This window comes from Lycium barbarum, chromosome 6 (assembly GCF_019175385.1).
Source record: "Lycium barbarum isolate Lr01 chromosome 6, ASM1917538v2, whole genome shotgun sequence".
Lineage (NCBI taxonomy): Eukaryota > Viridiplantae > Streptophyta > Magnoliopsida > Solanales > Solanaceae > Lycium > Lycium barbarum.
The window spans coordinates 111,714,066-111,735,900 of NC_083342.1; the positions used below are offsets into that span (position 1 = coordinate 111,714,066).

At 33.9% G+C, this 21,835-nt stretch overlaps 2 protein-coding genes and 1 non-coding gene across 3 annotated transcripts; 1 reads left to right on the forward strand and 2 right to left on the reverse strand.

Moving 5' to 3' along the window:
• Positions 1 to 8,229: 8,229 nt before the first annotated feature.
• On the reverse strand, positions 8,230 to 9,648 carry LOC132644392 (protein FAR-RED IMPAIRED RESPONSE 1-like). Its single transcript, XM_060360983.1, has 3 exons — positions 9,061 to 9,648; positions 8,762 to 8,943; positions 8,230 to 8,464 (listed from the first exon to the last, which is right to left on the reverse strand). Exons 1-3 carry the CDS (start codon positions 9,646 to 9,648, stop codon positions 8,230 to 8,232), a joined length of 1,005 nt encoding a protein of 334 aa, XP_060216966.1.
• A 6,111-nt stretch (positions 9,649 to 15,759) lies between these two features.
• TRNAG-UCC (transfer RNA glycine (anticodon UCC)) lies at positions 15,760 to 15,831 on the forward strand. The gene has a single exon. It is a non-coding gene; the product is annotated as a tRNA-Gly (tRNA).
• Positions 15,832 to 16,608: 777 nt separating this feature from the next.
• Positions 16,609 to 21,714, reverse strand: LOC132645509 (UDP-D-xylose:L-fucose alpha-1,3-D-xylosyltransferase MGP4). The gene is made up of 4 exons (XM_060362520.1): positions 20,307 to 21,714; positions 19,501 to 19,662; positions 18,871 to 19,086; positions 16,609 to 17,251 (listed from the first exon to the last, which is right to left on the reverse strand). Exons 1-4 carry the CDS (start codon positions 20,802 to 20,804, stop codon positions 17,039 to 17,041), a joined length of 1,089 nt encoding a protein of 362 aa, XP_060218503.1. The 5' UTR covers positions 20,805 to 21,714; the 3' UTR covers positions 16,609 to 17,038.
• Positions 21,715 to 21,835: the final 121 nt, after the last annotated feature.

The window sequence follows — 21,835 nt, forward strand, 5'->3', positions numbered from 1 at the left end:
ACAAGAAACCCTAATCATTCCTAAAATTAAGAAAACGGTTGGGTGAAGGGGGCAAGATCTCATCAACTTCGAGGTCAACGCCTCTGCATGTAGCCTTGCTCATCATCTCCATTTTCTCCTGGTTTATTTTCAACTCAGCAATCTCCTCCATCATCTTGTCTAGTTTGTGCATCATGTCTACCAACAGAAAATGAACGTCTATAAGACGCTCATGAATAGATTTGGGTGGCTTGATGATGTTTTCGTAAATGCTTGATGTCGGCCACTGTGCTTCGTCAAATATTTTTCTGCAAAAACAACAAGTAGAAAAGATTAACTAACAGAAGAAAGCAATTTATAAAGTTTATTAATCGGCAAAAAAAATGGAAGATGAACTGTTAGAATACCTTGGTATGTATTTTTTAAAAGGCACTTTACTCGAAAAGTTAGAAATTAGTGGTCTTGTTGGAAGAATGTCATTTATATAGTTGTTGTGAATTAGAGAAAGGCACCGTTTGGTTAAATAAAAAAATAAAAAACCGCTCATTTTTAACCCTGGTTTTTGTTATAGTCAATTTTTTTTTTTTTTTTTTTTGAAGTTGGTTAATATGAAATCTCAACAGTTTAATATACTCATAAATTACAACCTTTATTAAGTTTGTTATGACCAAATCATGAATGATTTATTTGGAGTCATGACATCATGTACTAACAAATTGTAACATATTACTAAATTAATTATTTTACTGAAACATATTGTTTTTGAATTAATTGACTAAAATTATTTTACTTTAACACATAATTGAATCAATTTGGAGTCCACACACTTTGTGTTATGGTGAATTCATTCCACTATTCATTAGTGGTTCAATTGGATCAACTTGTATCTCAATTCAATTTTTGTTGGCTTTTGTGTTGACTTGCTTATGTTGGATCAAATTGAAGATCAACAACACTTGACCTTGATATAATTAGAGTCACACCTTCATTCCACCAAGCATTAGTGGTCCAATTGGATCAAGTTGGATCTCAATGTTGAAGTGGTTCTAGTCTCAATTTAATTTTGTTGACTTTTGTGTTGACTTGCTTATGTTGGATCAAATTGAAGATCAACAACACTTGATCTTGATATAATTAGAGTAACACCTTCATTCCACCAAGCATTGGTGGTCCAATTGGATTAAGTTGGATCTCAATGTTGAAGTGGTTCTAGTCTCAATTCAATTTTGTTGACTTTTGTGTTGACTTGCTTATGTTGGATCAAATTGAAGATCAACAACACTTGATCTTGATATAATTAGAGTCACACCTTCATTCCACCAAGCATTGGTGGTCCAATTGGATCAAGTTGGATCTCAATGTTGAAGTGGTCGTATTCTTAATTTAGGATTTAGGGTTTAGGGTTTGTTGACTCTTGTGTTGACTTGCTTATGTTGGATCAAATTGAACCAAAATTAGAGTCACACCTTCATTCCACCAAGCATTGGTGGTCCAATTGGATCAAGTTGGACCTCATCAAATTTATTTTTTATTTTCTATATTTTATCTCAAAATCAAGTAAATAAAATAGAACAATCAACATATAGCATATATAATCACATAGATAATTGGTAACATTGAAAATCAACATGTGGCAATTCCATATTAAACACTTTCCAAATGCAAGTAGATGAATAAATTATCTAAGTATTACATTAAGTGGAGTAATAATAAATTTTCAGTTTGAATTTTATTTTTCAGATTGAAATTTCCCCTCTATGTTTTTTCCTTTTGATCCAAAACATGGGGGCAAATCTAGAAAATTTGATCCGAAAACAACTTTTGAGAGGGAAATCTAATGTTTTTATTTTTATTTTGAAGCTATGTATTAATGATGAAATTACAAAAAAAAAAAAATGTGTTATTGGTGGAAAATGAAAAAAAGGGCTGTGAATGGTGATAATTATGACTTTACGTATATCAGCGCACATTGGTATGGGAAAAAAACAGATTTCCTATGACCCTTCTTCATTTATCAAGGAAAGTAACGAATTGCTATTGGCTAGGCATGCTTTGTTCTTAATTTTTTTTTACCGTTCACTTGTATCATTTGCTATTAAAACCCTACTACACACAAGATCTTACCTCAAGCAATCCAGAAACCAAATCTCCGTAAGGCATCAAATCAAAATATTGAAAGGTATCATTACTACTCTTCATTTACATCCACCTAATATTTATCGTTTTTAATTTTTTTAATATTATTTACAGGTGAAAATGATGAGTAACACAGTGAATGTCCCTAACACTACTCGCCCCCAAGTCCATGTGTATCCGATGAACAATCCGCTTCAGTCGCTTGTTTGTCAGATTCATGGATTGAGGGTGGAAGTTGCTACGTTAAGTCCACGTATGGATGGGTTGTGCCACAAGCAGGAGATAATGATGATGCGTATGGAAGCTGTTGCGACTAGGCTGGAGAGAATTATGTTGTCTTCTATCAACAAGCCTAACAATGACCCTCAAAGCTCGTCCCTCCCCGATAAATTGTATTAGATTTCCCCTTTTAAATGTATTTTCTATGAGCACAACAAAGAAGAACAACTTTGTATAATTGTTATTTGAATTTTAATATCTGAACAATTTCAATTTTATGATGAATTGTATAATTGTTATTTGAATTTTAAGGTCTGAACAACTTCAATTTAATGATGAATTTGCTTTCAATTTTACAAGAATTAAATAAAATTAAAAGTATAATATAAAATAATAATATATAATGGGAATTGGGTATCGTTTAATCTATGTTTTGAAAGAAGTTGTTTTGATGTTAAGATGGTCTACTTCTGTTATATGTCTTAGTTTTTGTTTTGAAACATGGTAAGTTGGTTAATGTAGCAAAAAGCATGCACAATATAAGATTTTGGCTTTATTATGTTGTTACTGTCTTTGTGTTCTTGTTGAAGGCTTTTTTTTTTGTTGGTTTGGTACACAAAAAATACTTAAAGAAAGTCTAACATTACTTGAAAATTCATCCAGATTTGGTCACTATTAGAACAACAAACTTGAAAAATATGATTAGTATTTGAATAGTCCAGGTTAATTATTTATTTTTATTAAATTTAAAATAATCACAAATTTAAGTGACATTGTTTTTAAAGTTAAGTGGCATCATTTTTAAAGTTATTACTAATATAAGTTTTTTCACAGGTGCAAAAACTTTTAAGAACTTAAAACAGCATTCTATAAACCCAAATTCATAAAATATTGATATTGATATTCATAATTAAGAGCATACAAAGTTCAAAGACGTTTCAAACCAAAACGTCTGGTAATGCATTTGCAAAAGCTACGAACAATGGGTCGTCATGTTACATCCCGTATTCTCATGCGTTGGAAAGTGCGCGAGTTAAATTTTATTAGTAACGGACACGAGGTTATCCCCAAGCTTATAAGTGATTAAAGTGATGGTATAGATGTACCATAAGGATTAGAAGTTAAGCAAATCGAAGAAAATAAGCTTCGTCGAGATTTGAAATTTATTTGAATGAAATACGGTCCAAGCTATAATACCCCGTATTTTTAGACTAGGAAATTGAACCGCCAAAAATGAGCAAATTTATTCGAGCCCGGAGGATTTGGTCATTTCAAGCATGAAAATCAAAGAACTTGGTGTATACATGGGATGAAATCCCGAAATTATTTAAGACAAAAATGTGACGACAATGATTGGAAATAATATTTTATGTATGACAAATGAGGTTATGGACTAGTGTTATATTATACGGTCATGGTAATGAGTATATAAAGTGTGTCGAAAATAATCACCATTTAAGTGAATTGAGATCAAGAAATTAATTATGTGGGTAATTGATTAAATAATGGAATAAAGTGGAAGAGTACCGATTAATTGTTGTATTAATTAAAGCTGTTGGATGTATATTGCATGGACAACAATTGTTTTCCACTTAAATGAGTTTGCCACGTATTGAACTAAAGGATAGCAACTAGAATGAGTCATGGCATATGAAGTGCTAACATGACACATGTAAAGTAAAGATCATGACAAATTGTAAAATCTGTTAGCACATTTAAAGTAAAGACCATGACAAATTGTATACGTACAAATAGAATAGTATTTAAGAATTCAAATAGAATTGAATTGGATAAATTGATACCAAGACTAAGATTTGAATAATCAATGCACTACATGTATACGTACATGATCAGCTCTTTCTTACAAGGAGGAATATCAACAAGCAGTAACGTGAAGTTCTAACTTACGGGTTTTGTTCACCGCTTCGATCTCATTGTTCTGTTTTATCGCGTGGTTGAATTCAGGCTTTCTTCAAAGTGAAGTAAGGTGGAAGAAGATTATTTCTTGGCATATGAGGTAAGAATTCTCTTCTACTAGATATATTTAAATTCGTCCAGGTCATAATTAAATTGTGAGACGGGAACTACGAAATTAATTGCGAGAAATCGGATAAATTGTTATTGTTATCATGTGGACTGTTTGGTGGTCGTTATGAATTGTTTGGTGGGCTGGAATATTGTAGGATTGGCTGTAGTTGTTGTTGTTGTGTTTGTTGTTATACTATGTATATACGAAAATAAAGAAGTGTATACAAGCATCGGTGTAGGAATGTATATTGGGCTGTTTTGGAGGTGATTTAAGAATGGATTTGATTCTATTTGGATATGTGTTTGTTGATATTGTTATTGGTATTGTGATTGGTATTTTGGATAAATTGGAATCATAAGGATTATTAAGTTTTTAAGGAAGATGCTACCCGAATATCGTTAGATTTCTAAGTAATTAAGGATTTGTTTGAAAGAGTATCCTAATTTGATTATTGGCATATTTGGTATTGTTTGTAGATTGGTGAAACCCGAGACCTAAGTTATGGTTAACTTGAGAAGCAACAAGGTATGTAAGGCAAACCTTTCTTCCTTTGGCATGATTCTTGTGCTATTCATTCTATATGTACTCCATATGATTCCATTCTTAGACGAGTAAGGTCTAAATGTTTCTTGTGATGACTTATTGATATTGTACTCCTATTCTGTTCCAAAGGGAACACCCATAAGGTGCCAAGTTGAGTTGTGTATATGGGTTTACTAATGATTTCGAGGAAATTAGTTTTATACTAAAGGAAACATAAAGTTTGATTTTCAAAACCACTCTGAAGGGGGTGCGAGATTTTACTACTTCATTTCATTTACCATTTATGTTTACGTTCCATAGTATCATCCCTTTGTATTGATATGATCATTTATTCTTTGGGTAGGGCAATAAAATGAAATTGAGTAGAATATAAGTAGTAAAGATTTCATAACAATTCTACCCTCAAACCTGGAAGTATGTCCTCCTAAGTCTAGTGAGATACAAATTTGATAACTTCTTATGAAAGACTAAGGCTAATAACCGGATTGTGATGAATTGATTAGTGACTTATGCTATAAATTGAAATTGATATTTGTAGATTGAGTTTGTGTTGATATGATGGTAATATTAAGCCGGAAGCGGCTGCCCGAAGGGGCCATTATTATTAAGCCGGAAACGGCTGCCCGAAGGGGCCATTATTATTAAGCCGGAAGCGGCTGCCCGAACGGGCCATCATTATTATGCCGGAAGCGGCCGTCCGAAGGGACTATTGTGATACTAGCCGGAAGCGGCTGTCCGAAGGGACCATTCTGTTAACATGTCGGAAGCGGCATGTGTGTTAGATTGCATTATTTACTTAAAGATTGTTTTGAGACTTCGTGTATACATTTATGTTTCTTCCAGCGAAGGCTGCAGGTATTGAGTTAGATTGTGATTTCTTCTCTCCTAAATCAAATTATGATTATGATTTGTTACCACCTTACATACTCAGTACATTGTCCGTACTGGCGTCCTTTTGCCTGGGGACGCTGCGTTCATGCCCGCAGCCCCAGATTGTTTGGCAGGTTAAGTGTATAGCTAGAATGCTTGGACGTCAGCTGGGATTGGCAAGTTCCACCTCATTCTGGATATGTGCTGAGTCATGTATAGATATGCATGATTATGGGTATGTCAGGGCCCTGTCCTGACTCATAATGTTCAGTTCACTTCTTAGAGACTTTTGTAGACAGTGTCCTGTTGTATGTTTGTCGAGATGTTGACAAAGTGATGTCAGTTAAGTCATTTGTGGATTTTAAAATAGTATGTATTTTAGATGATTTCAATTGGTTTAAAGTACTTATTTGATTGAAAGTTTTCATATCGTTATAAAGATAATGATTTCTATTTGGAAAAGTTTCATGTTTTCAAAAGTTTTTGAAATGACAGGTTTTGATAGAGCGAATATCTAAGGGTTCGCTCGACTCTGATGAGAGTCGGGTGACCGTCATGCCATACCATTGTTAGGGTGTGACACGTTATTAACAACCACGAATTTAACAAATTAATCAGAGCTCCTAAACAACACAAAATCCAGCACATCTCCTTCTTCAAAACCTGCCCCTTCAACGAATTCTTTCCATCCATCCTGGATTCTCCTTCTTTGACCACAAGGTATAATTTTGGCTGTCCATACAACATTGTGATGAACAATCCTAGTGGCAGTGCCTCGAGGTGGAATGTATTGAGATACAACCGTTGGCAACCAATGTAAAAAAATAAGAATTATAAATACATTGTAATTTAACAAAAATAATAATAATGAAAATAATAAAAAATGTGAGTACCACATCATCCAACGTTGCATAAGATCTACTCAGCCTTATTCTGAAACGGGGGTGGGGATGGTAACTCGGATGGACTTGAGTGAAATCGACCATTTATCAACAAAATTTGTTGGTTTGCAAAACTACTTTGTATTGAAATTTTTTTGGGTAAATAATAAGTTAGGGCTGAACGTTCTTAAATAGGAGTAGTAAATTGGAGTGAGAAGACACTTTTTCACCTTTTCATTTTCCCTCCTAAACGTTTTTCAATTCCAAAATTTTTGGATTCCCTCCATTAAGAAAGAATAATTGAATTTTTTGAATTTTAAAATGATATTTTACTATGTTTTCTCAGATTTCTAATAATTTCTATTGAACAAGTAATATGGGAGAATTTATGAAACTATTTTTTTTAAAGACAATTTTTTTCAAAAGTTAGGCAGAACATTCTCAATTTTGTGATCAAATCACATGTTTGAAGTTAACACAAATAGCAAACTTCTCTTTGTTACGTAATACATACAAAAACTTGCAATACTAACAAACATATAATGCATCATCCAGTACATTAACATTTACACTATTTTGAAACACAAAATAAAACTTCCAATTCAATCAATATATACAAAAACTTGCAATACTAACAAACAAATAATGCATCACTATTTGAAACACAAAATAAAACTTCCAATTCAATTAAACGACTAGTTGGTCTGTTTGAACATCACCACCACTACTTCTATTATAACTACCGCCACTTCTACCACCCCCTACACCTCTACCTCTTGTTCTTGCACTCCCACGTGCATGTCTTGTTGAACTTGTACCACCATTATTATCACCTCCACCGGCATTGTCACCATTGGCATTAGGTCCAGTTCTCGCACTCCCTCGTGCACGTCTTCTTGTACTTGTACCACAATTATTATCAACTGCATTAGCATGATCACCTCCATTCTCATTATTTTCATTGGCATTAGGTGCACATCTAGCCCTATACCCTGGTCCACCCCCTCGCCTAAAGACGTTTTCACGTCCTCCTCTACGTCTGTTAATTGGTGGCCTTCCACGTGGACGAGTCTCTTTTGGGTTTCTTATGTATGTGAAATTATCATCGTCTGAATCATCTCCCCCAACGTCTAGCATCAGCATATCATCATCCCAATCTAAATAGGCAGCCAGTCTGGCTTTCATTACATTTTTAAAGTCTCTAATTTTCACTTCACTATCCAATGCAACATCACAGACCTTGTCAAACCATTTCTTCAACATATAATATCTTTTGAACTCATCAGTTATGGTTGGGTAGCCACCAGGAAAGAATTTCCTCAAGTGTGGACGAACGACATATCTTCTCCACCTTCTAATTATATACCTCTTAGGGATTATGTTAATCCTCTTTCTTGACATAACTTCTAGTATATGGCAACACAAAATATAAGTAGATTAAAAGTGTTTGCAATTGCATTCCAAATATTCACCGTTTGTTCTGTATTCCACCAAGAACACAAATACATTGCCATGAAAATCATTCTTAATTGAATAATCTGCAATGTCGAACTTCTCCACACTTTCCACCACTTAAGCATCTTCATGAATGCTCATTTCACAGTGATACTTTTTCGCTACCTGGTCCATGAAAAGATCATATATTGTACGAGTGTAATGAGTTTGTATTTGTTCCTCCCACATGAATCCACAAAAAACTTTTGCTTCTGTATACCTAGAATTAAATTCAGAAGTTAACTCTTTATCAAGCTTTTCTCTCAAGGCTATCTTGTATTGCTCAACAAACTGCTTTAGTGTGCTAGAGCCACTGATATAGCCATCAAAGAAAGCATGCATACCCTCACACCTTTGTGTGGATCGCATACCAGCCCAAAAATAGTGCTTTAGGTATATAGGAACCCACTTCTCCCTTTCCAAAAACAAATTAGAGAACCATCTTCTGTTTTGTAACTCATATTTTTGAATAAATGCCTCTCATTTTCCAAAAAATTCATCAATAGTAATGCTATCAAAGATTACTGCTTTAAATTCCCTCTTGGAAATTTTAGCATTATGAACTCGCTTTAGCCTGAAAGGCAACTTTGTGATGTGCCAAATACAATACCTGTGGATTGCATTTGGCATCACTACTCTGATAGCTGCCTTAATACTCTCGCATTGGTCTGTCATAATAGCGGTTGGAGCTACACTATTCATGGCTCTAAGACAAGTAGAGAAGACATATTTATAAGTGCTAGCATCCTCGCTTGTAATCAAATCACATCCAAGAAGTATGGACTGCCGGTGCTAATTCACACCAATGAATGAAGCAAACTGCATGCGCCATTGATTCACAAGGTAGGTAGTGTCAAAACATATCACATCACAAAATTCAAGATATGCATACTTAGAATGTGTATGAACCCATACATAGTTACGTAGCCTGCCAGAATTATCGTGGTCTACTGCATAGAAAAACTCCCTATCCTTAATCTGCATGTCAAGAAAAAACCTGTTTATTGCTTCTGCATCGATGGACAAGGTTCTCAACCTCCTCTCCCGCAAAATGTAATTTCTGCAGTCCTTGGGGGTACATCCCAAATTCTCAAGACCACCAGCTTCAACTTCCAAAAGTCTTATGCTCTTTGAAGGTCTCAAACCTGCAATGTCGTGAGCAACAAGCTGCCTCTTCAAACTCCGTCTCATTTCCTTGTGTGAGGGCATAAATCGTGATAATCTGGCATCCAACACATGATTATACTCACTTTCAACCCTAGTGACACGCCATGATGATCCATCAACCATCATAACAACATTAACACGAGCTTTACATTCAATCCTTTTGCTCGATTTCTTTTGTTTTCCTTTCCTTGACCTATCACAAGCATAGGCAACATAATTAACAAAATCACTACATTTTTTTAACGCTGTTTTTTTCATCACACCAAACCCTTTCAATCTGGCGTGCTCTCTGTAAAATGAAAACATTGAATCTTTACTTCCAAATGTCATCCCTTTAATAGGACCTTGTAAAAATTATTCATGTATAAATCTCTCCTCATTCATTCCTCCTCTAGCTTCATCTTCAGCTGTCACATCATGCTCATGTTCATATTCATCCGTCAAAGGATCCTCTTCGTATTCCTCAAAGTGATCAGGAGTATTTACCTTTTCCTCTACACGCACCAAGTTGAACCCTTCATCCTCGCTGTCCAAGTATGGGTTTGGACCACCACCATTGAAATCCTCTAAATCTTCATCTTCATCTTCTCCAACATTAGAGGGCAAACTGTTATTATCTTCAATCCCTAAAACATTATTCAAGGTTGCCCTTATATCACAGTCTTCAATGTTGTTAACGACATTTTCACCGTTGTAATCATCAGTTTCACTGTTGTAATCAACGTTTTCACTGTTGTTATTATCAACATTGAAAATGTTTGGGTCCATTTTATGTTTGTGATTTCGGCAAAGGAAGAAGAGAAAAGAGTAAGAGGAAACTGTTGTGGAAGATAAAATAAAATAAAAAAGAGGCACCAATTGTATGTAATTAGGGATTTTTCTATTGTTTAAATGGTATAAAATTATAAAATAAAAATAAAAAGAGGCAAAGTATAACATATAAATGTATAACGTAAATGTATAACATATAAATGTATAGCGTAAATGTATAACGTATAAATGTATAAAAACGAGATTGCTCATCTTCTCGAGGTGTTTGAAAAACGGAAAAGTTGAGCATGCCTAAGTGTAATTATGACTTAGTCATGGAGCGAAAAAATAAAAAATTGTTTAGAGCCAAATATTCATTAATGGTAATTAGGACTTTTTAAGTGGGTTGTGCCAAGTTGTGTCATTTTGAGTTGTGTCAAATAGCAGCATCCTTAAATATAAATAATAGGGGATAATATGCTTTTACACGATGCTGACTTTATCTAGTAATCTAAATAATTCTTTTAAACGAAGGTTGTGTTCGGTATGAAGGAAGACGATTCCACAAAAAATTCTCTTGCAATAACAACAACACACCCAGTGAAATCTCACAAGTGGGGTCTGCAGAGGGTGGAGTGTACGCAGACCTTAACCCTACCTTGGGAGGTAGAAAGACTGTTTCCTATAGACCTTCGGCTAAGAGAAAAGCAATAATAAAGCAGGTCACATAGGAAAAAAGAGCAGCAGCTACAACAAAACAATATGCTAAGCGAAGAACTAGAGACCGTAAATAATAATAGAAATCGAAAGACAAGAAACAATAGGAGAAATACTAAGACTACTAGTAAGGAAGGATAAGAAAGACAACGCTCTACTACCTACTAACCTTCTACCCTAATTCATGTCCTCCACAAAAAATTCTTTGAAAATTATATTTCTTAAAAATAAGTGTTGTTCTTACTTATTTTCCTATATTTGGCAAGCGGAATAATATTATATCCAAAATGCATTTGTATATAATCTAGACAAATACTACGGGGATGGGGTGTGTTGGAGGGTGGGGCAGACAATCAGTTTAGACGTCTTTTATGAGATTTGTTTTCCCTACCTCTTACTTAAGAAATTAAGTGAATATTTTACAAAACTTTTACCCAACTAAACATGAAAAATTGCTTTATTTCCTCCGTACTAAACACACTCGAAATCTAAAATGCTTCTATTTCAGTGTTCAACAAGCTCAGTCACACGAAATAATTAACATCATGATGTAATAATTGTTATCTCTAAGTGTTCAAATAAGTAATTTACTAAAACCAGTAATTTACTACAACCAGTAATTTACTAAAACCAGTTTCTGTTTTATAAAATCAGAAAACGTTAAAGACAGAAATTAGATGAAACGAAAATTTTTCGAGCCCAAACGGAAAACTATTTTATAATAGTGGCAATGCAAATTGCAGAACTTCGGCGAATTCAAAGAGCGGCAGCAAATCACATTGGAAACTTAGGGGTCATTTGGTAGCTGGTTAGTATTATGCAGGTATTAGTAATGCATATATTGGTTATGTAGGTGTTAGTAATGCAGATATTAGTTATGCAGGTATTAGTTATGCATGAATTATTTCTTTGGATGTTGGTTTGTTGTATTAAAAGTTAATAAATATTATATACTTCTTAAAATTAAAATATTTGTTTACAATTAAAATTAAAATATTTGTTTATTTAAAAAAATATTAAAATATGACATTAAAAGATTATATAAACATATGGTTTAGAAAAGGAAAGTATTTAAGTGGGGATTGATAAGGGTAATATTGTCATTTCAATTTTTTATTCTTGTATTAGTTATTTCATCTTCTACCATGCATAAAATAATACATGGATTCCCTCATAACTTATACATATATAGTTATGCGGGTTTCTAAATTGCAAACCAAACGTCGTACTAGTTTTATACATGAATAAATTACTTCCTAACTAGCTACGAAACGCGGTATAAGTATGTAATTAATATACAAATAAGGTTTCTCTTTACTAGCTACCAAATATGGTATAAGTTAATGCAGAAATTAATACATGAATAACTTGTTTCTTGTCCAGCTACCAAACGACCCCTTATGTTTTTGTTTTGGAAAAATATACATAATGCAGAACAGAGATAGGGGAGAAAAAAACGCAAATTTTTAGTTGTCAAAAACTGAGGCAAAGACTCGGAATTTATAGTTGTGTCTGTCCAATGGTTATTACTGTTGATTTGTTCCAAAAAGATTGTCAATCAATCAGATCACCAAATTCAAATCCAAAGTCAAGCCGAGCAACGACAACGGCGCGGGGAGAGTCCCTCTTCTCAACTCTTTAAGAGCTAGAAGAGGTTATTCTATAGCACACAAGAAGTGCTTTCTCCCACCAATGAGGGACAAAGTGCCTTTATAAAATGAAATTTATTTGAATTTCATTTGCCTCCATCTTATTTTTCCAGCATTTTCCAATTCACACTACACTCATCTTTAAACCCATGTCTTTAAAGCCCAACAACAACTATGAGAAGTAGGGGTGGGCGTTCGGTTCGGTTTTTCGGTTTTGATTTTTTGAAAGTGGACACCGAACACCGCACTAAATTAGTTCGGTTCGGTTCTGTTTTTTGAAGTTCGGTACGGTTCGGTTTCTATTTTTCTAATTCGGTTTTCTGCTTGTAAAATGGACTTTCTTTTAAATTAAAAGTGAGCTATTTTATGTTTTATTAATTCAAAATGGGCTATTTCAATTCATTGGAATTCAATTTTCACATGAACTTATAAGAGATCTAAACAAGCCTTAAACAAAATCACTAGCTTAAAGCCTCAAACTTAAACAAGCAGTAGGCAGTAGCAGTAGCAGCAACCTTAAACTTAAACAAAATCGGTAGCTTATAGCTGCTGCCATAAACAAGCAGTAGCAAGGCAGCAACACAGTCCATAAACAAAACCAACAAGGCAGCAAGAGAGTCACAGATTGAACGCAATCAGGGGCGGATCCACCCTTTAGGGTGGGGGTGGCATGGCACCCCCTCGATTAATATTTTTTTTATATATACTTATGTTGTAATTTGCTTAAATTAGGTTAAATATTTGATCCTGTCACCCCTAATCCTAAATTAGACAAAGGTGCCACGGCTGATACAAGTGTGAATCTATTTTGAATATTTTTCGACTCTCGTTTTTCTTTGCGCTTTTTCTTTCCTTTGTACTAGTAATTCCCTTTTCGGCCATCCCAATTTTCTATTTATCTTTTATTATTTATATTGCCTTTCATATTTTCTATTATTTTATTTGTGATCTCTAGCGAGAACACACAAATATAAACTTCAAAACCCCTTAAATTAAGCATTTCTCTTAATCTCAAATCTGTGATTATTTGAATCGAAAAACTTGGGTCTCAATGGGAATTTTGGATTGAGATCAAAATTCAATTTTTTTTTTAATAATTTCTTTTGTTTGTTACTCCCTCCGTCCATGTTTACTTATCTATATTTGACTTGAGACACTCTTAATAAGCAATTAATAAAATGAGAAATGAATTGGAGTACTTATAATTTCAATTTAAATCACTTTACTACTTAAATTGTGATGGAAATTTCATAAGCACTGCTTAGAAAAAACATTAAATTTTATGATTTATTTTTGAGAACTTGTAGTTTATCTAATTCTACATTTACTTATGGAGTGTATTTACCTATTGAAGAGTTTTCTATTATTTTTCTTATTTTGATTGGTGTAATTCCCTTATTGAAGATGCTATTTTACTTGTGCGAATTCATTTTTCAATATATATAAGAGATGCAAGTCCCTTGGTGAAAATGTTGATTTTACTTGTGTTGTTAATAGGTGCTAATGAGTGTGATTCCTTGTTTAAGATGCTAATTATGTTCGTTTCTTGATTTTTGAGATGTAATTTTCACATTTGCAAATAAAAAAAAATCTATTAAGTTAACCCGAATAAACTAAAAAGAGATGGACCCGACCCAAATACACGTTCCTAACAAGATGTACATTGAAAAAAATTGTGGCACCCGCCACCTTCAAATCTTAGATCCACCTCTGAACGCAATTCAGAATAATCTATCTCCACCTTCCAAATAACTAAGTACAATATAATTTTCTAAAATGCTGATTCCTGAAACTAAATGTGAGAGTTTTAGAGTTCCCAATGTAAAACCTACTACATCATCAACAGGGAAGTAAACCATTTGTTATATTAATGATACAGTCAATACAAAAGATCAGGAAAGGTCAACTTTATCTTTAGAACATGAAAAAGTTCTTAATTGTTTTCACGGTATATATTTTGAGATATACAGGATAAACAACTTTGTAAAAATCATGTAGTAAATTTTCAGTTTAACTATCGGAACCTAACATTGAACCGAACACCGAATTTGTTACTAAAAAAAATATCGAAACCGAAACACCAAAATTGAAATACTGAATTAATTCGGTTCAATCCGATTTTTCGATTTTTGGTGTTTATGCCCCCCGTTAATGAGAAGCACTAGATAATTAGAAGGAATCTGAAATGTGTAGTGTGGATATTAGAACAATTTAGTACCTAGGTTGACAAATAAAATAGTATTAGAACAGTGAGGAATATGACAGCTTTCATATAATATCCTACACGTATAATCAACTCTTGTGGCTAGTAAACTGTGGACCGACACTCTACACTACACGTATAGAACAAATTGATTGCATGACAAAAATCTCTAGTTAATTATATATCGCACATTGATTCAATAGTGACAGCATTTTGCTAGATAGTACTAATAGATAAACTTATTCCTAATCCACTAGAAATGATTAAAAAAAATTGTCGGTTGGTTAGCCTTGTGATAAAACATTTACCCTCTCCATTTTATAATAAGTGATTTTTTTGGTTTTTTATTTTATTTCAAAATAAATAGCATTTTAGGATTTCAAGAAGAAATTAATCTTCTTCTTCCAAAATGACACTTATTTACATAATCAAGAATCATTAAGCTTTTCTTTTTCTAAACGTTTAATTAGGGATAAATTAGTAAAAATATTCTTAATTTTTTAGGAATGAACACTTTTTTAAGGGGTGTGCATAAGCCTAAAAGTCACTTATTATGAAATAGAGAGAGTAATATCTAGTTGAATTCAAAGAGCACTTGTAGAGCTACAACTCTACTATAACAACCGTATTATAAAAATAAAGAATTAAGCAAGACCCACAATTATTTGAATGAATCATTTGTTTTATTGAAAATATGTTTATTAAAGATCTTGTTTAAAGACATGATTTTTAGTAGGCGTTTGGCCATAAGAATTATTTACTTTATTTCGATTTTTTTTTTTCACTTTTTTCACTTTTTAGCGTTTGACCATAAGAATTTTGAATACAACTTGAAGTTGTATTCCGGAATACTAAAAACTCAAAAAACTTATTTTTTAAATTTTTTCACTTTTTGACAATTACATTTCAGCAAAAACTATGGCCAAATATAACTCCAACTTCAAAATTCCAAAAAAAGTGAATCTTTTTTTGGTTTCTTGGGACAAACGGGGCCTTAATTTCTCCAAATAGAGCAATCACTAGTTAATCTTACTAGTGAGCGGTAAAAGAAAATTATTCGTACAGAATGTTAATCATACCAAACAGTTTAGTGTTAGGAGTAAGAAGTAACAACCAACCAAGGCGTCTGTAGTCCAACGGTTAGGATAATTGCCTTCCAAGCAATAGATCCGGGTTCGACTCCCGGCAGACGCATCCCCTACAACGTTTTCCCGATTTTTTTTCTTTCATATGACACAGTTTGGCTGTAGACGGCAACGGATGACAAAAAAAGTTCGATTTTAGGTTCTTTTCACCCCATATATAAGATAACTTCAATCTTTTGTTCATATATAATAGATACTACTGGACATCAGTCAATACTTGTTCAACAAGCTTCAAACTCCCGGCAGACGCATCCTACAACGTTTTCCTGATTTTTTTTCTTCATATGACACAGTTTGGCTGGAGACGGCAACGGATGACAAAAAAGAGTTCGATTTTAGGTTCTTTTCACCCTATATATAAGATAACTTCAATCTTTTGTTCATATATAATAGATAGATACTACTGGACATCAGTCAATACTTGTTCAACAAGCTTCAAACTCCCGGCAGACGCATCCTACAACGTTTTCCTGATTTTTTTTCTTCATATGACACAGTTTGGATGGAGACGGCAACGGATGACAAAAAGAGTTCGATTTTAGGTTCTTTTCACCCCATATATAAGATAACTTCAATCTTTTGTTCATATATAATAGATACTACTGGACATCAGTCAATACTTGTTCAACAAGCTTCAAACTTTGTTTTCCCTAAATGACAAATTTAATGTCTAAAGAAAGCAAAAATAACTTTAGAATCTTGTGAATTATAATGAATGCCTAATCCTTTAAGGAGAAAGGGAAGAAACAAGAAATCCATGCTTAGGCTTGCAAACCAATATAAAATGCACTAGTCCGGTAAAACATATTACTGAAAACTGGAAAAAAGAGCTGTTCAAGCTTGAGTTGTTTTGTTAACTAAAGATTTCTCTCAGTATTACACAAATTACTGTGTCTTGTATACAGAACAGATACAATTATACAAATCAATATTGGAGTACAAAGAGCGAAAGAATAGAGCATTTTTTGGAGTCCCTAATGCAGACTCGTTTTTTATGAGAACAAAGCAAACATTAGATAAACAATAGCAGAGTTCTCAACAAATCTGGGGTGGAAATACAAAATCTATGCATTTTCGTTTAGCATCACATCATATCAACTGAATGAAATGATTTGAGAGATGGCAATGCATGTCCGCCAGCTCCTAAAACTTCCAAAGCCTTTAGGGAAGAGAGAACTTTGGCGTGCTGCTGTTCAAATAATAGCTCCGGTGGTTTGCCAAAAGGACATCATGGGGTCTTTTTACTCTCTTCCTATCTAGTCTAATCTGCCAAGTGGAGATTCAGAGCTATAATCATCCACCAACCAGAGACCATAATCACGGAAACGTTTTGTCTTCTTCTCAAAACCGACTATGTAGTTGTTATGAATAATAACATGCATTCCCTTAGTTTCCTTCACCCAAGTCTTGTTTCTAAAGTATAGACCACCCGTTGGGAATCCTGACTGAGGAAGCAGATACATGTCAACCTGCAACAGTGTCATGTATTACACAAACACGTTAACTGCTTACCCTGATCAAAGGTAACTAAAATAGAAGCCAAAAAAAATATGAAATAAATAAAAAAACAAATGTTGGATGCAAAAGAGCACAAAACTAAAATAAACAGCTAAACAAAAATTAAAAGAGCTGTTGCATTAAGTTGTGACCACAAAATAGAAAAAGAAAATGGATGATTGAAAGAGCTATAATCATGCTCTGGTCTTGCTTTATTTAGTTTTTTCCACAAAACCAGATTCTCTGATAACTGGATGAGATAAAGTCATGTGGGCTACGTGTACAGTAGAGGCCTGCCAACTTTCATTTATCCGGTCAGAGAAATCACACTTTTATTTGTATATCTATTTTGTGATAAACTCCACAACTTTATTTTAGCTTTGATTCATATATTCTAGTTTGATTCCGTTGAGAGTTGAACAAAATCTTTCTAACTTATATTTTCACTGAAAGGGAGTGCAGCGCAGAACAGAAAAGGAGAAGACTAAATTACTTTTTAGCGTAAAACACAATTAAACTAACCATATTTCACTCGCTCAATCAGACAGAATCTAAATAACCCTAAACTGGAAAACGTTTTGATCCAGTAATTTTAGTTGCATCATCAGTCTGCCAATAAATTTAAAGCTAGTTCCATTTTGTTCTCTTTCATTGATCTTGGTATGACTAGCTCACATAAGAAAACGGAAATAGTATCCCTTATGTAACCTTTTAGCCAGTGTTCTGATGATCCATAAGCAACAAATCACTCCTTTTTTACTTCTAAGTCTGTTGAAGGTCTCTCAGATCCTAGGGGAGAGGATACATCCTATATCACAGCTTAAAGTCAGTTGAGTTGCTCTTCGAAGTAGTAGCACACGGGGCTTTGACACTTCGCTAACTCTCACCGCAATCACCACATAAGTCCTCTTGTGGCTATTATAGGCATGAGCAGACTAAGGCTCAAAAGGATACCAAGAAGTTACGTGAAATTACCAATTACCTATTTGGACCTACAACACAAATATGACTCTACAAATACCAGGGGTGAGTTTTCTGGAATAGATAGAAAAGCTAAATTGGTGCAGATCATTAAAACAGCAATCAGTGTGAAATAGCAGCGCGTAAAAGCAGCTTATTTATTTCAGAAATGCTGCCTAATCTCATCAATTAATTTGCCTTCGAAACGAGATCCAACCAGCTGCATGTTACATTGCTTCTTCAACCTCAATCACATAAACTTCAGGCTATAATTATTCAGCAAAAAGGGATACACTACGAAGAGAAAATAGGAAATAAAAACAAGGAACAGGATAAAACATAAAAGGAAGTTGGTTATACCTTCCCGCGTCATTGGGCTTCAAAGAATAACAGTGCTACTTGAGAAACAAGCTTAGTTTTACGTTTAGATCATGCTTAATTTTGGCTCTGAAATAAGCCTGACATTTTTAACACCTCCTGCCGAAACCATTCAAATGACCCATGGAAGAACCAACAACTAATAAGTCATGAAATGCAAAAGCAACAAGGGATTCCAATACAAACGAAGTTTCTTGCAGCTGGTGCTAAAGCATGGAAGTAGAATATGAAATAAAAAGAAAGCAACCCGCACCTGTTCAGCAGTTTTCATCAATGCCCAATTAAAAGCTGGCTGGTCATTAGCTTTCTTTGCTCTGGACCATGGTTGAATCTGCATTTCCTCAATCCACTTTTTCATAACTAGTTTTGCTCCATTGGTGGGTCGTGCATAGATCATGCAGCTACAGATATAAGGCCGACCCTTCTTCCCTGGAGGTGGCAAACCATGAGAGTGATTCAGATGTTTTACCTGGTGTTCCAAAAGAAAGGAAGAGAGCGGATTTTTCATCACTAACAATCCAATCCACAATATCAAGACAATAAAATTGGTATAAATTAATGCAACCAAATAAAAGCTGTTGTAACTACCGGAGAATGACCGATCTTCCCAGTTAAAAAATAGAAAGAAGAGAAGTGAAAATTAAAGGGAAAAAAGAAGGAAATAGTAGTTTGCCACAATGCTTAAATCAGAAATTTTAGAGTGAACCAAGATGATGAGAGTTAAGAACTACCATTGCACTAAATTAAGCCAGTACATTCAATGAGCATATATTCTTATTTTATCTTCCCAAACATTTCCTTCTAAAAATAATTTCTCAACCATTAGGCTTATCAGAACTACACAAGGAAAAGTTAAAGCATTTGCATCCTCTTCAGCACTCACCGCAGCCATGTCATCCATGAAGTATATATCATGCTTTCCTTCTAAATATTGAAATGGATCCGCTAACCAAACCATATCAACATCGTTGTACATGACATTATAACCAAGCTCCAAAATTTGCAGAAGATGCCGAGGCCTTCTGGACGTAAAGTTGAAGAATCCCTTAAAAATTGAACCATCAATGTTATTTCAGTAGAAACAAAATAACTAACTCAAGCAAGTACAACATTCCAGAAAGCTCTTGTTCCCTCTCTAAATCTAACTACAAGATTTGTTTCAGGATTGTCAAAGACAGATAGTGAAGGATCAACAGAAACACAATATCATTATTGTTACTATTCTCAATCTTCAATCATCAGCAATCCAATTTTAAAGCATTAATTAGCTGAATAATGAAGAGATCATAATGCAAGGATCTTGTCACTCTCAAACACATTCTACCTACAAAACTTTAAGTATCCAAATATTAGGGGGTGGGGGAGCCAGTTATGTAGTAATTCTACATGGTGATCATTGTTATTTATTTATAAAAAAAAAAGGCTTAAGGAAACATGATGGTGATGATTAAATTCCAATATTCATTAAGGGTCACATAAATAATGCCAATCTGCTACACTCAAATTCCGAGTATCTATTTGCACTTTTGCTCACAGACAAACATATTAGAAACAGAAACTAGAAGGATTTTGATTAAGTAAAAACAGAAACTAAATTTACTCAAACAAATGGAAAAAAAAAAGAAGAGTGGGAACATTAGGGGTTCACTAAACACAATAAACCCAGAAGCAAAAGATCCTTAAAGGTACCTGAGATCCAAACTTATGAGCAGTTTGGGACTCCAAAACAGGAGGAATAATCACAGCATGACCAGGCCACCTTTCATTAACCTTAAACAAAGTAGGATAATCCTCAGCAATAACAAGAACTTTCTCATGATGTTTTTGTCTCACAATACTAATCAACCAGTTATTCAAAAAGGGTAAGTAAGGTTCACTAACAATACATACTATAAGTGTATTATTCTTAGCCACAAAGGCTGCAGCTTTAGGCAAAGAATAGTCACGCCATTTGGATTCAAAAAGATTGGATTTTGAGGTGTAAGAGAGAAACCCATTTTGAGGAAATTGAATGTATGGATAGAGAACTCCAAGAATTACTAAAAGAGAAAGAAGGAACAAAAGGGTGGTTCGGCTTTGAAGAAAAGAAGTGGGTTTTTGGTAAGTTTGAGAAGATGGTGGGGATAATGGATGTGGGTCTGTGAGAGGATTGTAAAGAGGTCTTTGGTGTAAAGATGTTGATGACATTGTTGATAGATTTACAAGAAAATGCTGAATTGCGAGCTAGCGAAAAAGGGAAGTTAGCACTGTGGAATTATAAAGAAAGTAGTTGGCAAAATTGTATTAGATCAGACACAGATCTGAGATGGGAACTGGGATTGAAAACACTTGCACTATGAACCGGATCCCCACTCCCTGAGTTTAATTTCTTGGTGTTGGCTCAAATGAATTTATTTTTAAGAGGGGTTTGCCAGTGACTCTGAAAATAAAAGAATGAGAGAATATTTTATGAAATTCTTGTTTTGTTTGATACACTTTGATCAGATTTTCTGGATGGAAGTTTTCGGTTAAATGAATGCACTGATAAGTAAAATGTTTTACACTTTTCTCTATCAGTCTGGTCTGTTTTTAGAGTTTTGGCATGTAATCAGTCTAATTTTTCAAATAATCAAATTTCATTTACCCGTAGTTATTTTGGGTAGAAGAAGTATACAATAGCAACTATGCCTCAATCCCAAATAAGATCTGCTACGTGAATTCCCACTTATTCATTTAAATATCCTTAAATAAATACACATCAAGAAAATAACAGAAATGTATACATGCTTTAGTGCTATTTTTCTCTGGACAAGTTTTTCAGAGAACTTCTCTAAATTTCCCCACAAAAGATTATCCAAACGGGATTATGAGAGCCTCTGTCTTGTGTTCCTCAACAGTTCAATTTAGGGCGAATAATTAATTATATCAATCATTCTGCCAAATACGTGGTTTTTGGTAATCCTATACAGTAATTAAGATCTGTGTGTTATCCACGACACGTTTTAATTTTCTCTAGTAGAGGAAAGGATAAAAATACAAGAAACCTTTCCGTTCCCCACTTTTATTATCTCCAGTATTTTGTTATGTTAAAAGAAATTTAATTCGGATAACAATGGAAAAGAATTTTAATTACCCTACATGATTGGTCAGAATTGCCGGACATCCTTTTTTCGAAATCAAAAACATCAACATGGTCAGTATTATTCATTTCATGAATTGCAAGAACATTGATATGCAAC